General features: G+C 40.2%; 1 protein-coding gene across 2 annotated transcripts in view; it reads right to left on the reverse strand.

The window, feature by feature from the left end:
• The window catches only part of USP31 (ubiquitin specific peptidase 31), a 186,301-nt gene that overhangs the window by 37,091 nt on the left and 127,310 nt on the right, over nt 1-21,900 (reverse strand). The window contains exons 11-13 of one of the 2 annotated variants that reach the window (XM_073636689.1): nt 18,747-18,876; nt 10,294-10,413; nt 6,497-6,722 (exon numbers count right to left, since the gene is read on the reverse strand). In XM_073636689.1, the coding sequence (XP_073492790.1) occupies nt 6,497-6,722; nt 10,294-10,413; nt 18,747-18,876 (476 nt within the window). The remainder of the gene's footprint in view (nt 1-6,496; nt 6,723-10,293; nt 10,414-18,746; nt 18,877-21,900) is intronic. The other variant, XM_073636690.1, reaches the window with a different exon arrangement.

Consider the following 21,900-nt stretch of genomic DNA (forward strand, 5'->3'; position numbering starts at 1 on the left):
CCCGGAAATTATTTAGAAATTTCATGCTTGAGATTAACTATTTATGAGTCCTGAACCGCCGTAATTGAAAGGTGCACAATGGAGGTTACAGGATGTTAACCATAGGTTATCTATTGCTTAATATCCCTTGGTCACTACCGACACCAAACCATAGACAATTACAATCACAGTTTAGGTCGTATCTCAACCTATATACAGACATACATGTTCAACCCTTATTTATAATAGATCATTACATTATTCTCCCATATAAGTCCTCTATACCGATATCTGGCATGGTTTTAACCACTTCAAGACCGCCGCACGACGATGTACGTCCAAACTTTGAATGGGGATATCGTTGTTATGGCAGCAGCTAGCTGCCATAACCCCGATATCCCCGTTTTCATGCGGCGGCCGGCTTTCAGATAAAAGTGGTCCCTGCGGCGGATTCGCCGTGAGATCACTTTTATTCTTGGCGGGAGGGGGCCCCCCCTCCTGCCGCGATCCGGTGCCCTCCGCCGCTTACCGGAGCCGTCGGTAGCGGTGGAGGCGATCGTGTCCTATCCTGTGGTGTGTCTGGAGACGAGTGAGGCTGAGATGGCGCTCACTCGTCTCCATGACACTGCTGGGCGGAAGCGACGTCAAAACGTCACTTCCGTCCACGCCTCTTAAAAGGCATATTTTTTCAAATGTCATTTTTCTAAATGACTTTTTTTTTTATTATTATTGCATTTTAGTGTAAATATGAGATCTGAGGTCTTTTTGACCCCAGATCTCATATTTAAGAGGTCCTGTCATGCTTTTTTTCCTTGTAATAGGAATAAAAGTGACACCATTTTTTTTTTTTTTTAAACAGTGTAAAAATAAAATATTGTAAAATAAATAATAATAAAACATTTTTTTAAAACCCCCCTGTCCCGACGAGCTCACGCGCAGAAGCGAACGCATACGCGAGTAGCGCCCGCATATGAAAACGGTGGTCAAACCACACATGTGAGGTATCGCCGCGACCGGTAGAGCGAGAGCAATAATTCTAGCCCTAGACCTCCTCTGTACCTCAAAATATGCAACCTGTAGAATTTTTTAAACGTCGCCTATGGAGATTTTTGAGGGTAAAAGTTTGACGCCATTCCACGAGAGGGTGCAATTTTCAAGCGTGACATGTTGGGTATGAATTTACTTGGCGTAACATTATATTTCACAACATAAAAAAAAAAAAATGGGCTAACTTTACTATTGTCCTATTTTTTTTTTCAAAAAAGTGAATTTTTTCCAAAAAAAGTGCGCTTTTAAGAACGCTGCGCAAATACGGTGCAAAAAAAAAGTATTGCAATGACCACTATTTTATTCTCTAGGGTGTTAGAAGAAAAACCATATATAATGTTTGGGGTTCTAAGTAATTTTCTAGCAGAAAAACCTGTTTTAAACATGTAAACACCTAAAATCCAAAAACGAGGCTGGTCCTTAAGTGGTTAATTAAAAACATCCAAAAATACATTTAATGTAAAAACTAGTACTTATATATTAGATTGAAACCTCAAGACTAAATTTATATCAATGTCATTAAACTAATCTAAAACAACGATACTTATCTAAAATTACCAAAAACATTTCTGTATATACGTTATATTATGCCCAAAAGTTAAAAAAGACTGCAAAACAATAGCCTAAAAACGATTAAAATTATATATAAAAATTACATATAAAAATACTTTTAAGTCAATACGTAGTCAAAAATAGAGAAGGTCACTCTTCAAGGGATACTCTACCTACAATATCTCTCATACAGGAATAAACTGCATTCAAAACTGCCAAATACCATGTCGATATATATTACCCCAAAATCTATGATTTTATGCATTTAGTAGTTGCTTATGAAACAGTTTATATCGAGCTCTACATTTAACCCCTTAGGCAAAAGGGCATCTGTCAGAAAAATCCACTGGGTCTCTCTTTTTTAAAGTTCTCTTACTAAATTTGAACCTCTCCATGCAGGTTTAATATGGGTAATACCCCAGAATTTTAGACCAGAGGGGACCTGATTGTGATGCAATTTAAAATGAAGGGACACATTATGGTCTTTAAAACCAAATTGAAATGTTATGAACATGCTCAGCTATTCTAATCCTCATAAGTGGTTTGGTTCTCCCTATATACACATTAACCCACAGGGGCATTTGAAGGCGCAAACCATGTGAGTCGTATTACACATGTTGAACTGCTTGATGGTAAACGCCTTGTTGTTAGAGGGTGACGTAAACTTGTCAACTCCTCTCATGGCTCTAGAGACTTCTTTACATGCCTTGCATCTTCTACAGGTGAAAAAGTTGTCTCTATCCCAAAAAGATGGAATTCGGCTAGGAGGGTCCAGTACCTTTTTCACTACTAAGTCTCCAAAATTTGGAGCTTTACGGTAGATGAACTTAGGTTTACTGGGAAGAACATTGTTTAAAGTTTTATCAAGGCAAAGAACATGCCAGTGGGTGTTAAAAATATTCTCTACTTCACTAAATTGAGAGTGGAAAGAAGATATAAATCCCCACTCATTTATTCCTTATCTCTAAGACTTTATCCTTCACTCTTCTCGAGGTATAGATCTAATCTCCCCTACTACGGTATCAAGATGTTGGCTTTTATACCCCTCTTCCAGAAATCTATTTTTCAACACCAAAGATTGTTGGTTATAATCTTCAGACGTGGAACAGTTCCTTCTTACTCTCATCATTTGGCCTTTTGTTACATTCCTCAACCATAGAGGATGGTGGCCACTATGTGTGGGCAGGTAACTGTTCCTGTCTGTGGGCTTGAAAAACACTTTAGTCTGCAAACCATCATTCACATGATAGATGTTAACATTGAGGAAATGGATTTGTTCCTTGCTCCATTGGCTGGTCAGTTTTATGTTGTTTATATTGCTATTAAGATGTTCTAAAAACAATTTTAATGAGGATTCAGGTCCGGCCCATATTAAGAGGAGATATATAGCGTCTATATAGCGCCTATAAAATAGGAGCTCCGCCCTCCTCTTATGGAACACCACCTTATCCTCCCACTCCCCCATGAAGTGGTTGGCAATACTGGGCGCAAGTTTTGCGCCCATTGCCACTCCCCTTTTCCAGCCTCCCAACAGGAGAGATAGATAGACCGGTATACCGACAGTAATCTATACGGTCAAATTGGACAAGGCATGTGAAAGTTTTATACACAAATATTGAATTTTAATTGGATAAACACAATAAAAAGTCAAACGGAACTGTTCTATGTGGAGTTTTTCTTCTCATGCTCCTGGATTTCAGAGGTTTTCCAGCGTGGTTCTATCAGTATATAGGGCAGGATACCAATGGTGATTGAGGCCTGATTATTGCATCGTTTCGGTGAGGTTAAACCCCAGCGGGGTGTGTGGAGCACAGTTTGGAGGCATTTGGTGAAAGGTGCACTCGTCAGCTGACTATTTTAGGTCCACCAACTTTATCCACTACGGACTGCTCTCTTATTACCATTTATTATGTTGCTGCTATTTTTCCAACATTTTGTATCCATTGTCCGCATATGTTCTTATACATATGCTAGCCAGTCAATGTGATTCTTTGACAGGAGTGCCGCTTTGATGAATATTCTGTTTAAATCCCCAAACATTACATATTTTTTTTTAGCAGAGACCCCACAGAATAAAATGGCGGTAATTGCAATATTTTATGTCACACTGTATTTGCGCAGCGGCCTTTCAAACGCAATTCTCCAGGAACAAATACACGTCAATGAATTAAAAAAAAAAAAAAAACACAGTAAAGTTAGCCCAATTTTTTGAATAATGTGAAAGAGGATGTTACGCCAAGAGAATTGAGAGAGAATCGTGATCTTTATTCTAAGCAAAAATAGTGATTCTCATTCTAGCCAGAATGGTGCAGCTCTACTGAATACCAGAGGTGTGTGTAATGATTGTCCCACATTGCAAATCATTTGGCAAGAGAAACCATAAAAACTAGAGGTCGACCGATATATCGGCCGATATTTGGCTTTTATTACTTAATCGGCATCGGCCGATTGTGCTGATAAAAAAAGCCGATTATAACTTCAGCGGGACTTGCAAATGACTTCTGTAATAGAAGTCAATTGCAAGTTGTCTGAAGGTTTCTTCTCTCCTCCTCTGGGCAGCCTGCCAAATCTGATAAGAAGATACATTGTATCTCTTCGGGTTCTTTTATCAATAGACTGAACTCTGTGTGTAGAAGTTCTCAGTTTAACCATTTAAAGACTTGTTGCTTACAAGTAAAAATTCTGTATTTTCTGCTAGAAAATCACTTGGAACCCCCAAACATTATATATATATTTTTTAGCAGAGACCCTAGGGAATAAAATAGCGGTTGTTGCAATATTTTATGTCACACGGTATTTGCGCAGCGGTCTTTCAAACGCAATTTTTTAAAATAAAATACACTAATTAAAAAAAAAAAAAATAAGCAGTAAAGTTAGCCCATTTTTTTTCGTCCAAAAGTTTTGGTTACCTGTTTTTGTGTATTTAATATATAGTTATTTTTTTTTTAAATCTAAATTATACATACAAGTGAACTGATTGGAGGTTTGTTTTGTTCAATAAATGTTTAAATGTAAAAAATTTTCTGTATCACTTATTATTTAAGGTTGCTTTCACACTGGAGCGGGCAGGCGTTGACGGTAAAACGCTGTTAGTTTTAGCGGCGCTTTACCGTCATTTTAGTGGCGCTATTCGGCTGCTAGCGGGGCACTTATAACCCAGCTAGCGGCCGAGGAAGGGGTTAAATGCACCCCTGAAGTGCTGCTGCCGAAACGCTTTGCAGCCGCTTCGGCAGCGGTGCGCATTCATTTCAATGGGCAGGAGTGGTGGAGGAGCGGTATACACCACTCCAAAGACATCCTGCCAGCGCATCGCCTCAGTGTGAAAGCACTTGGGATATCACACTGAGATTGTAGGGAAGCCATTTACAGGCACTTTACAGGCGCTATTTTTAGCCCAAAAGCGCCTAAAAAAAACGCCCCAGTGTGAAAGGGGTCTAACTGTTAGATTTTATGAGATGAAGGGGGAAAAAAAAAAGAAAAAAAAAAAAAAAAAAAATCGGCCTAATATATCGGCCCAAAAAAATCGGCATCACATATCGGCCATCGGCCACCGCGATTTCTAAATATCGGCATCGGCCAGAGAAAAACCCATATCGGTCGACCTCTAATAAAAACTCATATTTCAAGCCATTTAGTTGTTTGCCTGGAGTTCCACCTTAAAGCAACATTTCATTAGTATTGTAAAAACTGAAGTTTATGTTAAGCTAAAACATTTTGTTTGTTGTTTTTTTTTTTTTTTTTTTTTTTTTTTTAGTGTGAGAGGACTAGATAACATGTAAGGTTTTTATTGACGTGGGGTTCTGTTAGAAAGACGTTCCCTCACTGTCATAGTGACAACGTTACTGGCCAACAGGAATTGAAGGAAAACCTGCAATCAGTGAGGTATCGGCATAGAACCTGCTTTGAGCAAAGGGAGGTTCACGTGAAGGATGAGGTAGGTGTAATTCGTCTTGGCCTTTGGGGGCTGCTGAAGTTATTTTTTTATGTTTTGCACATGTTAAAAATGCACCTTTTAGACCTGAAGGTTATTTAAGACCCCCAAAATATTACATATTTTCTAAAAGCAGAAACCCTGTAGAATAAATTGGTAGCAGTTGCAACATTTTTTGTCACGGGATATTTCTAGTCAAATTCATATTTTTAGTAGAAAATACACTCAAATTAATTTTAGTGCACACAAAACACAATATATTACCCATTTTCTGGTAACATATAAAAGATGAGTTTGCATCAAGTAAGCGGATACCAAATATGTCAAGATTGCAAATTTTTTTAATGCCTCTGAAACAGCGAAAAAAACTACAGTACCCAATGCTGTCCATAAGCGAGTTTTACAGATCATCAATTTAGAGTTAACTGTGAAGAATGGCCCTAGAATTATTTCTCTGACTCCACCATATGTGGCAATACCTGTGGCCCACTTGTCCTTTTTTGTGTGCGCATTTGCATGGAGCTTTCCATGTTTTTGTGGGGTGGTTTTAAAGCTTTATAAGTATTTAAGATTTTGGGGTTTAGGGGCAAGAATAGGCAACAAAGATTCTTTATCCTTTACAGAAATTAGGTGTTTACATGTACAGTTAAGAGCAGGCTGTCCTAGTCTTTCCCACAGTATGAAAAATTTGGAATTGGAATGTAATATAATGTTGATGCCATTTAGCTGACTCTTATATGGTTTAACCAGCACAAACAGAACGCAAAACTATTGAAGAGCTGGCAAACACGGGGCTGCCTTTGGTCACTTTCTGCCCTAAATCCGGTAATAAACTCTCTTCCTAATTTTGGGTTTTATTTAGGATTTCTGGATGTGTAAAAATGATGCTGATAATGTGGTCAATTATGCCTGCTCTATTTTCCCTAGCAAGAAATCTTTACCCCTAACCGGTGCTGCAAGTAGTTTTTTTTTAGTTTTTTTAAATACCTGTATAATGACCACCCTGCATGGTTCCATGGTGGTTGCAGACAGCATACAGATCGTATATGAAGTCCTCAGGATCCCGGCCAAGGCCATAGGGTCTTCTCCAAGGTGACCAATGTGATGGAAGGCTCCAAGAGCTCTGACTGCGCTTCACCACATGAGGGGTCATATCTAGCCCCACCAGGGGAAAGCGGACCATATTCTGCAGTTTCACCCTTCGATCTACATCCTAAGCAGACACGACAATTAGACAGGTGATTAACACATAGCACATGTAAGGGCCATCCAAATTTTAGCAAATAATTCTTATCTCACTCTGAAATGAAAGGAGAAAGGCTTCTTATACTTACACAGGAAGGCTGTTCAATGATTAGGATTAACCACATACTTGAGATCTCTTTAAGGCTGGGTTCACACTATGTGCGGCCGGCGGGGCACAGGAGGGGTTCGGATGCGTCTCCGTTCAGTTTCATATCCGAATTGGGTCAGAATTTTTGCCTGAATTTGGACCTGAAACAGAGCCAAAAGACACACAGGACCCTTCTGATGTGCGCTCCATGGCTGCCCCGGAAATGTGTGAACCAGCTCCATTGAGAGCCTGTCCGTGTCTCCTGTCATGCAAATTGGATGCAGAAAATCCGCATCCAATTTGCAATAGTGCGAACCCAGACTAAAGTGGTTGTAAACCCTTACATATACCCATTGAAGTGACTAGTCTCAGTAATACACAGGGATGAAAGAAATACTCCTAAGCTCAGTGAGCAAAGCTGTGAGAACTCTGAAAGCTGATTGGAGGGAAGGGACACCCCCTCCCCTTCACACAGCACACAGGAACAGAGCTGAGACTGTCAGTCAGCTGGAAGTCCCTCCTGTCACCTGGTTTCTCTTGGGTGACAGAAAAACTTGTCAGAAGTGACTCATGCAGATGTATACAATACAGAGGGATAAGCTTTGTTCATTTTTTTCCCCATGAGGTTTACAACCACTTTAGGCACATAACAGTTGGGGAGGCATTTACTCAATGTTTGTAGTGCTGGGTTCAACAGCGTTTATTACGCAAATCACCCAATGGACTGACATGGAACATTTATATTTTTTACCTTCAGATGAAAGGTTTGCAAGACTGTATGGAATTTCCAGCAAGGGCCTCTAACAGGCATGCTCTAAATGCTGAGTCCTGACAGTCATATCAGCACTGAAGCAAGCCTTTAATGGTATGGTCTTACAGTCTAACAGTGCCCTATGTGACATCTAAAGCTGGTCATACACCAGTAGATTTTCGAATGAACGTTCATATGAAAAATTCTGATTAGTACATCTGATGTATGTCAAATTGAACGTACTTTAAAAATGTTGTTTACTTTTAACATTAGATTTCATAGTGAATAAAAATTGCCTGACTGAAGACCACATTAACTGTTATAAATTTGTTCATTCAAGAAACGTTCATCATCCAGCTCCTTAGAATTTTCTCGTCACTGTGGTTAAAAAAAAATGTTGATTTGACCCCACTAACTATTCGAAAGTTGAACGCACATTCCTGAAACGTAAGTTTTCAAACTAAGTTCTTTTAGTGTACGTGCAACTTAAAGAAGAATTCCAGGTATGGATAGATTCACATAGTTACAATGAACCCGAGCTGGAGAGGCATACAGAACAAATGCCAACTACAGTAATTAGAGGGCATTTAAGAGTGTGAAACCACACACTCATACACATAGGACTACAATCAACACACAAGCAACATCTGTGTATTAGTTTAGTGCATGCAGCATGAGCAGAGATAGACAAAAATATTGGCTAGCAGTGTAGGGAGTAGCACACTTGCTTTGCATACTGTAAGTAGTCAGTTTGCAAATAATTTGAAAAGCAATAATAAAGAAGATCTCAGCAAAAGAAAAAAAAAAAAAAAAAAAAAAAAAAAAAAAAAAATTTAAAAAAAAGGTAAATTATAATTTCAAACGCAGTTCCATCTCTATTCCATTTATTTAGATTTCTGAATTACATCGAACATGGCTTAATCAACTACCCTAATGTGAATAATGATTTTTTTCTATCCAAATAGCTGGTTATTATGGTCCTTCACAATTATGTATATTGCTAAATACAGGGCGTATTATACAGAAGATACTTCTGTTTTTCACATTACTAGTTTATAGCTTTGTACAGCAAAGTTTTCAGGAAGTCAACACATATATGCTGAAATAGTGAATGCTTTACTATCAGGTCACATAGACAGCCTGCCAGAAAACTGGAAGAACGCAGGCTGACAACGCTGTTGCTAATTGCATTGCAGTAGCTTAGCGCTGTCAGCCTGAAATATTAGAAGATTAATCTCCAGGTACAAGTCACTGCAGATTCACAAAAAAAAAAAAAAAAAATCAATACTATACAGTAAGGCATAAATAATGCAAAAAAAAAAAAAAAAAAAAGAAGGACAAAACCACATCTTATTCCACTTACCCTATTGCATTGACTGCACATACAATAATTTACTTTTATTTAAAACTAGGATCTGTCACCCTGAACTATACTCTGTGCTTTTCCTTGGGACAGTGTATAGAACAGGAAAAGCAAACCTTCTCTAAAACAGAACAGAGGAGTTACTACTACACTACAGAAGCCATGTTTTTTTTTTCTTTTTTGAGATCTGGTAAAATATAACAAGATTAGAAGTGGCTACATACAGGAACTAAAACTCCCTTCCTATCCATGTATTTGAAAGAGCCAAAAGGAGACATTGCAAGATTGTCCTAAAAAAATGTATGCTTATGATTGTTTATTCTAGGTGTCTATTTTATATACAATGGCCTTATTCAAAGCAGCTCCATAAAAATATCTATTCAAAGAGGAGCAAACCTACACTGGAAATGAATGCTTATACTGTAAGTGATAACTTGCGTTTCCCTACAATAAAAAATAAGATTAAAACAGCTTAGAAGTGAGAAATATATATGCATGGCAAGGTTATTTCTGGGACAGTCTGTGCATCCCAAACTAATTCTGCAGTCCTATTTGCTTGTCTATCCTTAAAGGAGAAGCTCACCTTTAAAAAATATAAAATAAATGCACATCTTTTGCAGGTTAAAAATATGCATTTACTATTTTTACTAGGAGTCGGCAAAGCACTGCACCCACAATCAGCAGAACATGGATGCAATGCAGAACTCCTGCAGACTGTCAGTGTGTAACTGCCTGCCTGTACAAGCAGACAGCTTACACAGACAGGAAGCATCAATGAACTACCTAGAGCGCTCAACAACGCCCTGGTAGTAGAACTACAAGCCGACAGCCGCAAAGGATGTTGATACTTTTTTTTCCCCATTCACAGAACTCTGTTAATGAACGATGTGGGCTGGGTGAGCGAAGCCTCACTATGCCACATTTTAAAAAAATTGTGACAGCAAGATCGGGGGAGAAGATCCCCAGCTTGCTGTCACTAAAGGCATTTGGATTTGGGTGAAGCTGCAGCAGTGGGAACGTGTTACATGTTCCACCCTAAAAGCAAGTGGAACATGTACATGTTCCCAAAGGTGAACTTAGCCTTTGAGAATCAGGCAAATGTACCTCACAGCCATACTAGTACAAAGCAAGGAAATGTCAAACTGCAAAAAATCCCCATCATCAATAGACATAGAACTTTTGTAGGATGTGAAGCTAGCAAGAACAGATGGTATACACCCAGCAGAGGAAGGTTAATAAAGCCAAGGACAGCCGGCTTCTAAAGCAGAAGACTAGTTAAAGCATAGATCTGTTGTAGTGAGTTTTATTCATACATAGCAGAGGAAGGGCCAACTTACCTGTCGGAATCTCTTTAAATGTAGAATTAGAACGTCAGGCAGAGTCCACAGGCTGAGTTTAATGCTGCCCTGTTGAAGCTGTTTACAGTGAGGACAGCGCCAGGCATTGCCAGGAGCCAGCTGCAAATAGGCGGCATAAGCAATCAGGCAGACGGATCTATAAGCACTACACATACAGCATGGGCAGCAAATGCACTAACTGAAAAATAGGATTTTGGTACCCACCATAAAATCCTTTGGAGTCCATTGAGGGACACGGGAAGTCTTTCACCTTAGAGTTATATTGCCACCTGCAGGAGGATTGGACACTGGCAAACAAAATAACTGTGGGTAAACCCAAGATAACCCCTCCTACTACCAGCATGCCTCTGGTTTAAAGCAAAAGCAGTAGCGGGAGCATGATTATAAACACAGGACCCATCTCCCTCAAAGGACTGCAAAAAAAAAAAAAAAAAAAAAAAAAGATTTTACAGCGAGTACAAAAGTTCTATTTTCTTTTCATTGAGAGGCACAGGAAGTCTTTCACCTTTGGTGACATCCAACCATGTGGGTGGGCAACACAGCAAGCAAACGCTAACAAGACCAAAAAAGCAACATTGTAGAGTTGGGAACTCCCTGCTTAAAGGACATTATGTCCAAAGTTAGCATCAGAGAAGACCTTAAAGCAAGTACACATAGTAAAACTTCGAGAGCTTAGTGCAAGGAAAGGGTGGAGACCATGAACATGGATAATGGTCTGTCTAAGCCACTGAGAAATAGTAGAGCTAGACAGCAGTGAAGATTATATTATATATACATAAACAGGACCGGAGCTTATCCTCTGGGCCAGGTACATAGACAACATCCTCTTCCTATGGAAAGGGAACCATGAATCATTGGAGCAATTTATGAGATATTTGAATTCCAAAGAGCGTGGTAAAGTCCTCACACATGAGGCTCATGCCAACAGGATTCACTTTCTGGACCTGAGGTCCTAGGCTCCAACACCACCTTATCCCTATGCAAAAGCAGAAAAGGTAACTTGCAGAATAAAGCCACCAGTTTAGAGACTCAAAAAGTGAAGGAAGGACTGCCCCAATTCCAGAGCCGAATTCCAGTGCCACCAAGCCAGGGATAACCTGATCCTGGTCCAGGGATTAAACTATATTTTCCCATTTGACTGAATGTTGCGTTGCAAGGGTCTGGAGTAAATTTGGGAAATGGGACCGTCCTGAAGGAGGTGATTATCAGATTCAAGGCTATCATGCACAAGCAAAGTGTCAGATTACGTATGGACTGGAGAGCTCGAAAACCAGAGTGCAAAAACTGGCCTGCATTGTGTTCAGGACTGGTTCCTGATTCTTAAAACTCCTTGACAGGGAAATAGAAGGCTTTGAAGTATGTAGCTTAAGTTCTTCTGTTGATGCCCTTGCTGCCAGTAGCATTCTTGATCATGTTCCAAAAGAGCTAATCCAAAGAGATGTTTTAGAAAGACAACCTACGGATTAAGATTCTTCTTAGGAGATGGGTTCTGCAGTCCAGCACTTGAACCAAAAGGTCCTCCGCATGTGTACTGATATACCCAGGCAGGGGTCCTTACAGGATTGATGGTTGCCATGTTAAGGAGTGACAATGCCACATGGCCCAGTTTTGCACAAAATTCTCCCCAAGTGAGAACAAGGCTAATAAGTGTTTGGGGGAATAAAGAGCTTGTAAGAAGGTTTTCAAATCACTGTAGAGACAGAACTGGAACAGCAAGCGCAAGGGAGGATCCTCAAGTACCCCCAACAGGCCATGTTTTGGGAATTTCTCTTAGATTAAACAGCTGTCCAAAATATCAAGCCATTGACTCTAATTTAAAGCACCTGTGCAAGATAAAAGGTAAACCTGCAAACATGGCCTGTTGGGGGTACTTGACAACAGGGTTGAGAACCACTGCTCTAAAGGACCGAAGACTGCAAACAGTATTAGAAGCAACAGATTATCCACTTCCATACCAGGCCTATTCTGGAACTCCTCTCCTACATGTAAAAATCATAATTTTTTTTGCTCAAAAATTACTCAACCCCCTAACAGTATATATATTTTTTTAGCAGACACCCTAGGGAATAAAATGGTGGTCGTTGCAAAGTTTTATCTTGCACGGTATTTGCGCAACAATTTTTCAAACTAGTTTAAAAAAAAAAAAAAAAAAAAAACACAACAAAAAACAGTAAAGTTAGCCCAATTTTATATAATGTGAAAGATGATGTTACACTAAGTAAATAGATACCCAACATGTCACGCTTTCAAATTGCACACCCATGGAATGGTGCCAAACATCGGTAAAAATCTCCATAGGCAACGCTGTAAATTTTTTTTTTTTTTTACAGGTTACCAGTTTAGAGTTAGAGGTCTAGTGGAAGAATTGTTGCTTGCGCTCTAACGCATGCGGCGATACCTCAAATGAGTGGTTTGAACGGCATTTACATATTTGGGCGGGACTTATGTGTGCGTTCGCTTCTGAGCGCGAGCTACAAGGAACAGGAGTGTTTTATTTTTTTTTTTTTTTGTTTATTTTTACACTTTCTCCTTTACATTTTTTTTTTTTATCACTTTTATTCCTATTACAAGGAATGTAAACCTCCACTTGTAATAGGAATGGTGCGTGACAGGTCCTCTTTATGGAGAGATGCGGGGTCAATATGACCCCACATCTCTCCTCCAGGCTGAAAAGCAGGAGATCAAAAAAAAAAAAAAATTCACGATCTCATGCTTACCATCCGTGATTGCGGCTTTGTTTGCAACCATGGCCCGGACGTCATAACGCACAGCCCGGGCCTCCGACGGTCACAGAGATGACTGGTGACCATCTGGTCACCGAACATCTCTATGGTTGTCTTGTGGCGGCGGCCGATTTTTTTCTTCGGGTCCCCGATGGCACAGGAGAGCCCGGAGAAGCACCGGATGGCTCTTCTAGGATAAGCTTATCTGGCAAAGACTAGAGCGGTTAAGAATCTGGAAGGGGTTTCGTTTTGAACTTCGGCTGGGAGTGCCTAGGCGATTCTAGCAGAAGTGAAAGTGTTTTTTTGTCTAAACTATGTACCCGCTCCCTTATAAAAAAATAAAAAATCCAAAAGAGGTAGAGGAGGGCATAAAGCAGAACTTCCCTTTTTAGGTGTAGTTCCACTGAGTTTTTTTACACAGCAGAATTAAACAAAAGATGTTCATCCTCCTAGGACAATAGCGAAAAACAGACATGTTGGTAGTAGATAGGGTTATTTCTGAGCTGGCATACTTTTTTGTCCAAACCTCTTGTAAGTGGCAGTTTGACCTCAAGGGGAAAGACTTCCATGTGTTTCTCAATGGCAGAGAAAGTCTATGAATAATCAATAGACCTGACTAAAACATTTACAAGTACTGGAAACTTATGGAAATTAAAATCTTTCTGTACATTGAAATTGTACTCATTTTAAACAGCCTGAAAACATACAACATCAGAGTCCAGCATGCATCCAAAATGAAAGACCGAATTTGTAAATGCCATTTTTACGGTCTCAGCCCATGCAGTGAAAAGTACTGTATATTGCAATTTGTGGTTCTAGTTCCAAAGCAACTAAGAACAACTCTATGCTGCTCCTAAAAGCCCTACACATTTAATTATGCAAGCCGCTTGGAACCAGCAGCATTCCCTTAAGGAAATCTGTCTAGTGACAAATATGTAGACTTTCCCTTCCAATATTTTAATTATTTTTAGGAGAAAAAAAAAAAAAAAAAAGAGTAGATAACAAGAAATTAGCAACAGATAAATGGTTAATTTTCCTCACAAAGGAGGACTAAATAGAAACAACATTCAAAGAGTATAACATTATGCAATATATTAGGCTGAAACCATAATGAGGCTTTGTTTTGATTGTAAAGGCTGCCCAATGAGTAGGCTTTTTACTTTCTTAAAAATGTATAAAAGGATTCAGATATTTCTTTAACTTTCATTTTCTGCATAGTTGTGTTGAGTCTGGGGCTCAGACAAACAGACAGTTAGGGCTTTAAGGAGGCCAGAAATAGCAGCACACATATTGCCCTGAAACCGCAGGGGTACTTTAAAGGCCAAATCCACTGAGCATTGAAAACACAGTCAGGCTGAATTTCCGATATCCCTCCAGCAGAAAGAAACCTTACACTAGAGTTCATGGCTCAATAACTGTCATTGCTAAATAAGGTACTGCATGGCTCCAAAAGGTGCCAGAAGATATAACAATGTCGCCCAATTACGGCATGTGCATGTAGGTTTTCCGAATATGCCTGGTTTTAGCTTGCCCAGGGAAACAGGCTCTGAAGAAAGCTGGCTGGCCCCTACGCAGCCACAAACATGTGAGTTTGCCCGACGTATGCCCACTTGCATACAACATTGCATATTCAATGAGCTCCTTAACCATTCAACAAGTTTGTAGTCACCTTTTGCCAATGTATGGTCAAGCAACAATTTAACTAGATTACCTAACCCCCGCCTGCATATTATTATCACTGCATGATGATCTATTCTGCACCAGAATGGATCATGTGACAGCATTAGTGTTTTCTGCAATTGGTTGTTCCAACATCCTGCTGTTATGGCATATTCCTGGGCTGTGTTGTCAAAAGCTAAAGCTCCAACTACCTCCCACTTTCCACACTTTGCTACTGGTTTATCATTATGATGGGCTTTTTCACTAGCCAACAGGAATGCACAGGATGGGGGCAAGCTTCAATATTGTCAGAAGAGCTTTACCTGCTCTAGTCCTACAGTAGGATTTTGGGTTGCTGTGGGCATGTACAGCCACCTCTAAGTGTCTGCACTTTACTGCAGCAATACATAAATAAATGCTGCAACAATATAGAGTAAGTGTTATGTTAAAAAAAACAAAGATGACTTAACATGACACTTACTCTATATTGTTGCAGCTTTTTTTTTTTATCACACCTAATGTAGATAAAATCTGGCAATATAACCTAACCTTCCTTCTTTCCCCATCCAAGTGTTTTAATGGGTTTCTCAAAGGGTTCTACGGTTCAATTCTTCTGCCTAATAAAAAAGGCAATGACAGATGTCTTGAAATGCAAACATAGTTAGACCAAAGAAAGCATCTGAAGAATGTAAATATTTCAGACTCCAAACTGACAGTTTCCATTTAAATGCAGGGGTTTTATCATCATCACTTTCATGAATATTCAAAAGCAGGTACTTTTTTGGAGAAAAATCTGGGGGGCTATTATTCATAACCTATAGGTGGGTAAAGGGCTGCTGGGAATGTTTGTCATGTCAGAAAATGGACCATTATTTTTCAGTGAAAATTTTTGTACAGTATCGATTTCAGAATATGAAAACTTTGTTAATTTTGATTGATATTCTTTTTGTTATGGCCCCACTTTTGTTTTTTTAGTGGACTAAACTGGTAAAAGGCCTAAGACCCCTTTCACACTGACAGCTACCCGCCATTAACGATAAAGCGCAGCTCATTTTAGTGGCGCTTTTCAGCTGCAAGCGGGGCTGTTTTAACCCCAAAAAAGGATTAAAAACTTCTGTTTTATGGCGCTTTTAAAGTGCTTTTAATGCACTTTGGAAGCGCTGCCCATTCATTGCAATAGGCAGGGCATTTTGGGAGCGATACACACAGAGCTCCCAACCTGCCCCAAAGATGCTCCTTGCAAGACTTTTGGTAACGTCCCGCAAGCAAACCGCCCGAGTGTGAAAAGTCACACTGCAGTGAATGGGAGGCGGTTTTCAGGCTCTTAGCAGAAGTTATTTCTAGCGCTAAAGCACCTGAAAACTAGCCCAGTGTGAAAGGGGTCTAAAAGTAAAAGAGGAAAATGCCATATTAAGAAAAAAAAAAAAAAAAATGGACCACGAAGTTTAACTCTTCTGAAAATGCTAGTTTGCCTGACTGTCACGATGACCCCTCTTGTTCCAATAAGTAAATTAAATGACAAGTATGTGGATAAAAGGTTCCGATTTCATTCTGACCTAAATTTAATTAACAGATGCTTGTTGCAGCTCCTACTCAGAAGCAATGGCAGCCTCCCCCTTTTTTGTTCAAGTTAAGGATCAAGTTTACTTTACAGCACGTGTGTCAAACACAAGGCCCGCGGGCCGAATCAGGCCCGCCAGGCATTTTTACATGGCCCTCACCCCTCTTCTGCAGCAGCGGTACCCCCCTCATCTTTGTGCTCACCTTGTCTCAGCAGTCTGCAGCAGAGAGGATGGCAGAACTCCTCCACCCAGATAATATGCTTCTCCGTGAAGCCACAGCACCCCATTGACTCCGTCTCTCCTGGTCTCAGCATTGAGCAGTCTCTGGCAGTTGACTCTAGCCCTCCTCTGGTCCTCCTCCAGACCCTGCACTTGCTGCTTCCCAGCTCTGCCCCCAGCTTCTTCCTAGCTGCAACACAAGCTAAGGGGGGTGCACTGTGATGTAAGGGATGGTGGGGGACTCTTGACTTCTGATGGTTGGGAGGGGGGGGGGGGTGCTCTGGACATCTAGTCTTACAGATAAAACTGTCCCTTTAAAAGGCAGCCATAATGTTGATGCAGCCAGCGATGAAATGGAGTGAGATACCCCTGCTTTACAGTATACCTAAAGTTACATTTTAGACACACTTTTTTCTAAGCCTCCTCCCGATACAGATTTTTCATTGGATAACTTTAGATTAAATTATTACAAAATCAAAGATGAAAGCATTCTAGTGGCCATGAACTAGAAAGGGCACAATCGTAATGGATTGTGTAAGTGATTCTGCGCAACACAAAATGAAGTAAATGAATAAATGCATAAACTACACACCTGAAAAATGAAATATCAATCCCCTAATGGGGTAGAGCAATATGTGCAGATTAAAAAACATGTAGCAGGTGTATCATAGTGACAAAGTGCTAATCAAAATAAGAATCACTCAATAAAAGCACAAAACATAACATAAACTGTGACTGGTGGGTGAACATGCGTTGCTAGGTGATCTGGTGACTGTTCGTGGTAACGGATACCCACTCGGGGCTCCCAGAACTCTCACCTCTATGGCACGATAAAAGTGCCTGTGTGCTTCCAATAGGTCTGTGGTCACTCTGGTGCAGTGATGACAATGGCGTCCTACTCCTTCCGGAGGGAGGGGGGCGTCACTTCCTCCACTTGGTAGGGCCTCTGTTCCACAGTAGGGGTGCCTATATACTTCCAATGGGTCTGTGCCTTAGCCCTTGCTGTATTTCTTGGAAAGCTTCAACACTTGCTGGCATGTAGATTCGGGACAGAGAAACCAGTAAGACACAGGAAGGAGTTTACCCTTCCTGTGTCTTACTGGTTTCTCTGTCCCGAATCTACATGCCAGCAAGTGTTGAAGCTTTCCAAGAAATACAGCAAGGGCTAAGGCACAGACCCATTGGAAGTATATAGGCACCCCTACTGTGGAACAGAGGCCCTACCAAGTGGAGGAAGTGACGCCCCCCTCCCTCCGGAAGGAGTAGGACGCCATTGTCATCACTGCACCAGAGTGACCACAGACCTATTGGAAGCACACAGGCACTTTTATCGTGCCATAGAGGTGAGAGTTCTGGGAGCCCCGAGTGGGTATCCGTTACCACGAACAGTCACCAGATCACCTAGCAACGCATGTTCACCCACCAGTCACAGTTTATGTTATGTTTTGTGCTTTTATTGAGTGATTCTTATTTTGATTAGCACTTTGTCACTATGATACACCTGCTACATGTTTTTTAATCTGCACATATTGCTCTACCCCATTAGGGGATTGATATTTCATTTTTCAGGTGTGTAGTTTATGCATTTATTCATTTACTTCATTTTGTGTTGCGCAGAATCACTTACACAATCCATTACGATTGTGCCCTTTCTAGTTTATTAGTAGTGTAAGGTGTTCACTATTTGATTTTGCAGCATCACTAAGAATACATCACCACTATTATTTCATTTCATTATTTCACTTAGTTTTAGGTAGTAGCGCAGAAGTCTTTCTTTTTAGATTTTTTATTCTAGTGGCCATATCTGGCAGAAACGCTGGAACTGGAGTGTAATGTCTTGCCAATAAAGAAATCTGATGGGTCCATTCCCTCTTTTTTTCCTTACATTTTGTCTCGATGGCGATCTCTCTATATATCTTTTTTACTTTTAGTATCTAACTCCCTAAATGCATTTTGTTTGCTTTATGTGCTTAGATATTCGATTATTTATCTCAAATTCGTAATGCTATCTTAATATTTTTATAGCAATATAAGCAAAGATGCAGATTTGTATATCTATCGTATTTATGGGCTCCATTATGTTTTTAAGTTCTGTACTTTTTTTCCTTTCTGTAAACCTTTTTCTGATTAAAATCTTAATATATTGTGAGAAAAAAAAAAAAAATCTGCTGGGTGTTTCAACCTTCTGATATGTCAATATTCAGTGAACTTTGCTTTCAAAATAACGGTTAGGCCTGAAACACACAGCACTGTATGGATTGCAACTCACCTGCTCCTCTTTGGTATACAGCTGAAAACACTGGGAGAGGCTGCAGCACTGTGGTTGGTGATGAATCTCCCGCTGCAGGCGTACACTCTCCGAGTCAGGGACATACTCCTCTTCTGTGTTACCAAAAAGACTGCAAGATTAAAAAACACATGCTGAATAAAGCTTATGGTTTGACCTTTAAAAATGGTGTTCTTCAGACTACACATACCGCTCCGAAGTGTGACTCATTCCCCCTCTTTCTGTGCACAGCTGGGGCTCTCTACAGAGTTTCAATTGAGACTGATGGGCAATATCAGCTGCCAGTCCCTCTATCTCTTTAGAAAATCCACATACATAGTAAAACCTTTAACATGGGGGCACCCTGAAATACAACCGTAAGCTGGTCAACCTGTACCAGTTTTTTTTTATTTTTAAAACAAACACATTAAAATAAGAAAAACATATGCATAGTGAAACTGTTTTTTAGTTTTGGATAGGGTAAGATTTAAGGCCCCTCTTGGGTGTCTGTGTGTCCTTTCACTTCACTTCCTGTCCCAGAGACACAAGAGATCTCTCCAATGCGAGGAGATATCCCCTCATAGACAGCAGTCATCAGAATAGGTTTCCCCATTGGAAGATTTTACCTCTATTCCTGTGTCAACTTTTGTATTTCCCATAACACTGTATCAGAAGCAATGGCCTCCAGGACAGGGCAAATCCCCCCAACTAGAACGTAAGAGCATTAAAAAAAAACAAACAAAAAAAAAAAAACAACATGACAGACTAAGCCCTTTAACCACAAGTAAAAACAAAACGGTTTTGGCATTACAATCGCTTTGACTGCCATAAGAAGCATTCTTAATCCCTTCCTGCCTGCCTAACCATCCCTTTTAAATTGATCCTTATGTCCAGGGGTAGGGACAAACTTTCTTATCACATGACCACATGGCTGTCACAGTGGTCACATGAGCGGGAGCCTGTCCCTTTTGGCTTCCAATCACGATTACAGACCAAGAACTGTACTCACTGTGATTTAGGATCCAAGCCCTGTAAAGAAAAAAAAAAAAAAAAATTGCTATACGAGGAAGTGCTGATAAGTACTGAGCCTTACCCAGAATATGAGATAGGAAGCTGTAAATTGCAGGGTGTACTGGCCAATTTGTCTATATTCAATGGTGCAAAAAAAAATCAACTACCTATGATTTTAACTTGCTTCTTTTTCAGGTCCAACAAGGTGAACATGGCAGCACGTCCAGAAAAATTCAATGTGGAAGAGTATAGGACCATAATCAAGTTCCCGTTTCTCCAAGGGAAAGGTGTGAAGCAGATCCATGATGAAACGTCACAAACTTTGGGTGACAGTGGCCCTTCATATGCAACAGGTAAACGTTGGGTTGAAAGTGAAAAACCCAGTGGAAGGCCTGTTTCTGTCTCTGTGCCTGCAAATGTGAAAGCCATCCATGATATGATCATGGAGGACCGCCGAATATCAGCCAAAAGTATTGCACATATCTGGGAATATCACGTGAGAGAGTTGATGCCATTATCCACAATGACTTGGAAATGAGAAACGCTTGCAGCAAAGTGGATCCCAAAACGTTTTCAAAACCTAACAAAAAAGAGGAAACGTGTGGACATATCAGTGGCTGTTTTGGAACATTTTTCAAGAAATTAGTCCAATTTCCTGCACAAACTGGTAACTGGTGATGAAACATGGACTGTTATGATCTACTGTTATGATCCTGAGGAGGAAAAGAAAGGAACAGTCTAAGGAATGGAGGCACAGTGGTTCCCAAGGCCAAAGAAGCCCTGTGTGCAAAGGTCAGTGCAGAAGCAAATGGCAACAGTTTTTTGGGATAAGAAGGGAGTGCTGCTGGTAGACTACCTCCAAAAGGGTTCAACCATCAATGCAACATATTACTGTGCTTTATTGGACAAAGATGAGGCAAAATATCAAGGAAAAACGTTGAGGAAAGCTCTCCAAGGTGTCATCCTTTTGCATGACAACGCCTCGTCACACACTGCAGGTGAAATGGCAAAACTGACCTCCTTAGACTTTCAGTGATGCCCCATCCATCTGACCTGGCTGCTACTATCATCTGTTCCCCAATCTCAAAGAACACCTAAAAGGGACAACGATTTGTTCCGGAGGCAACTAATGCTGCAAATGAGTGGTTACACCAGCAGTCCGAAGAATTTTATTTGCAGGGACTTAAAAAGCTGCAGGACAGATGTCGCAAATGCATTGACTTCCTGGGGGAATATGTAGAATAGCGTGGCAGTTACAGCTTCCCATCTCAATTTTTTTCTGGGTAAGACTCAATACTTATCAGCACCCCCTCGTATATATACATACCTTTTCTGAAGCTGATCCAGTCTCCAGCGGTGGAAGCCCTGTGCAAGAGACAGACAACAGCTGGGAAATGCCTAGGAAGCGACGTCACCCATAGACTTACTATGGGGCTTCTGTTGGCTGCCTCTTCTGCATCCACCTCTATAGAGAAGCCGCCGCTGATAGCTCAGCGTGGAACCAGGCCGGCTTTAGAAAAGGTATGTATAGCGATTTCTTCTTTACAGGGCTAGATAGGTTAGTCATAGATTGTGGATGCCTGTAGATTTAGAGATTTTAGTTTTAGGGTGAACTTCTACTTTAAGCAAAGAATCACAGGTCACCCAACAGTCTAATGAAGTGTTTCCGATATACCCAGTGGTATCAAACTAGATTGCCAATTAATGACCCTCCAATTGATTCTGTATCCTCCACTAAATATGGAAATATCTGTTACAACCTGGTAATTAACCACTTCCGGACCATCCGCTGCAGTTTTACTGCAGCAGGTTGGCTCGGCTGGGGAAATCGACGTTACCTTACATTGCTTTTCCTTTTGAGCAAACCAAATCAATATATGCTTATTGCATTTTTTTACCAAAAATATGGAGAAGAATACATAATAGGCCTAAACTGAGGAAAAAAAATTTTTTTTTTTTTTTTTTTTTTTTTTTTTTTTCAAAAAAACAAAGTGGGATATTTATTATAGCAAAAAGTAAAAGATAGTGTTTTTTTCAAAATTGTCGCTCTGGTTTATAGCGCAAAAAATGAGGTGATCAAATCCCACAAAAAGAAAGCTCTATTTGTGGGAAAAAAAGGACATCAATTTTGTTTGGGTACCGTGTC

This window comes from Aquarana catesbeiana, linkage group LG06 (assembly GCF_042186555.1).
Source record: "Aquarana catesbeiana isolate 2022-GZ linkage group LG06, ASM4218655v1, whole genome shotgun sequence".
Classification (NCBI taxonomy): domain Eukaryota; kingdom Metazoa; phylum Chordata; class Amphibia; order Anura; family Ranidae; genus Aquarana; species Aquarana catesbeiana.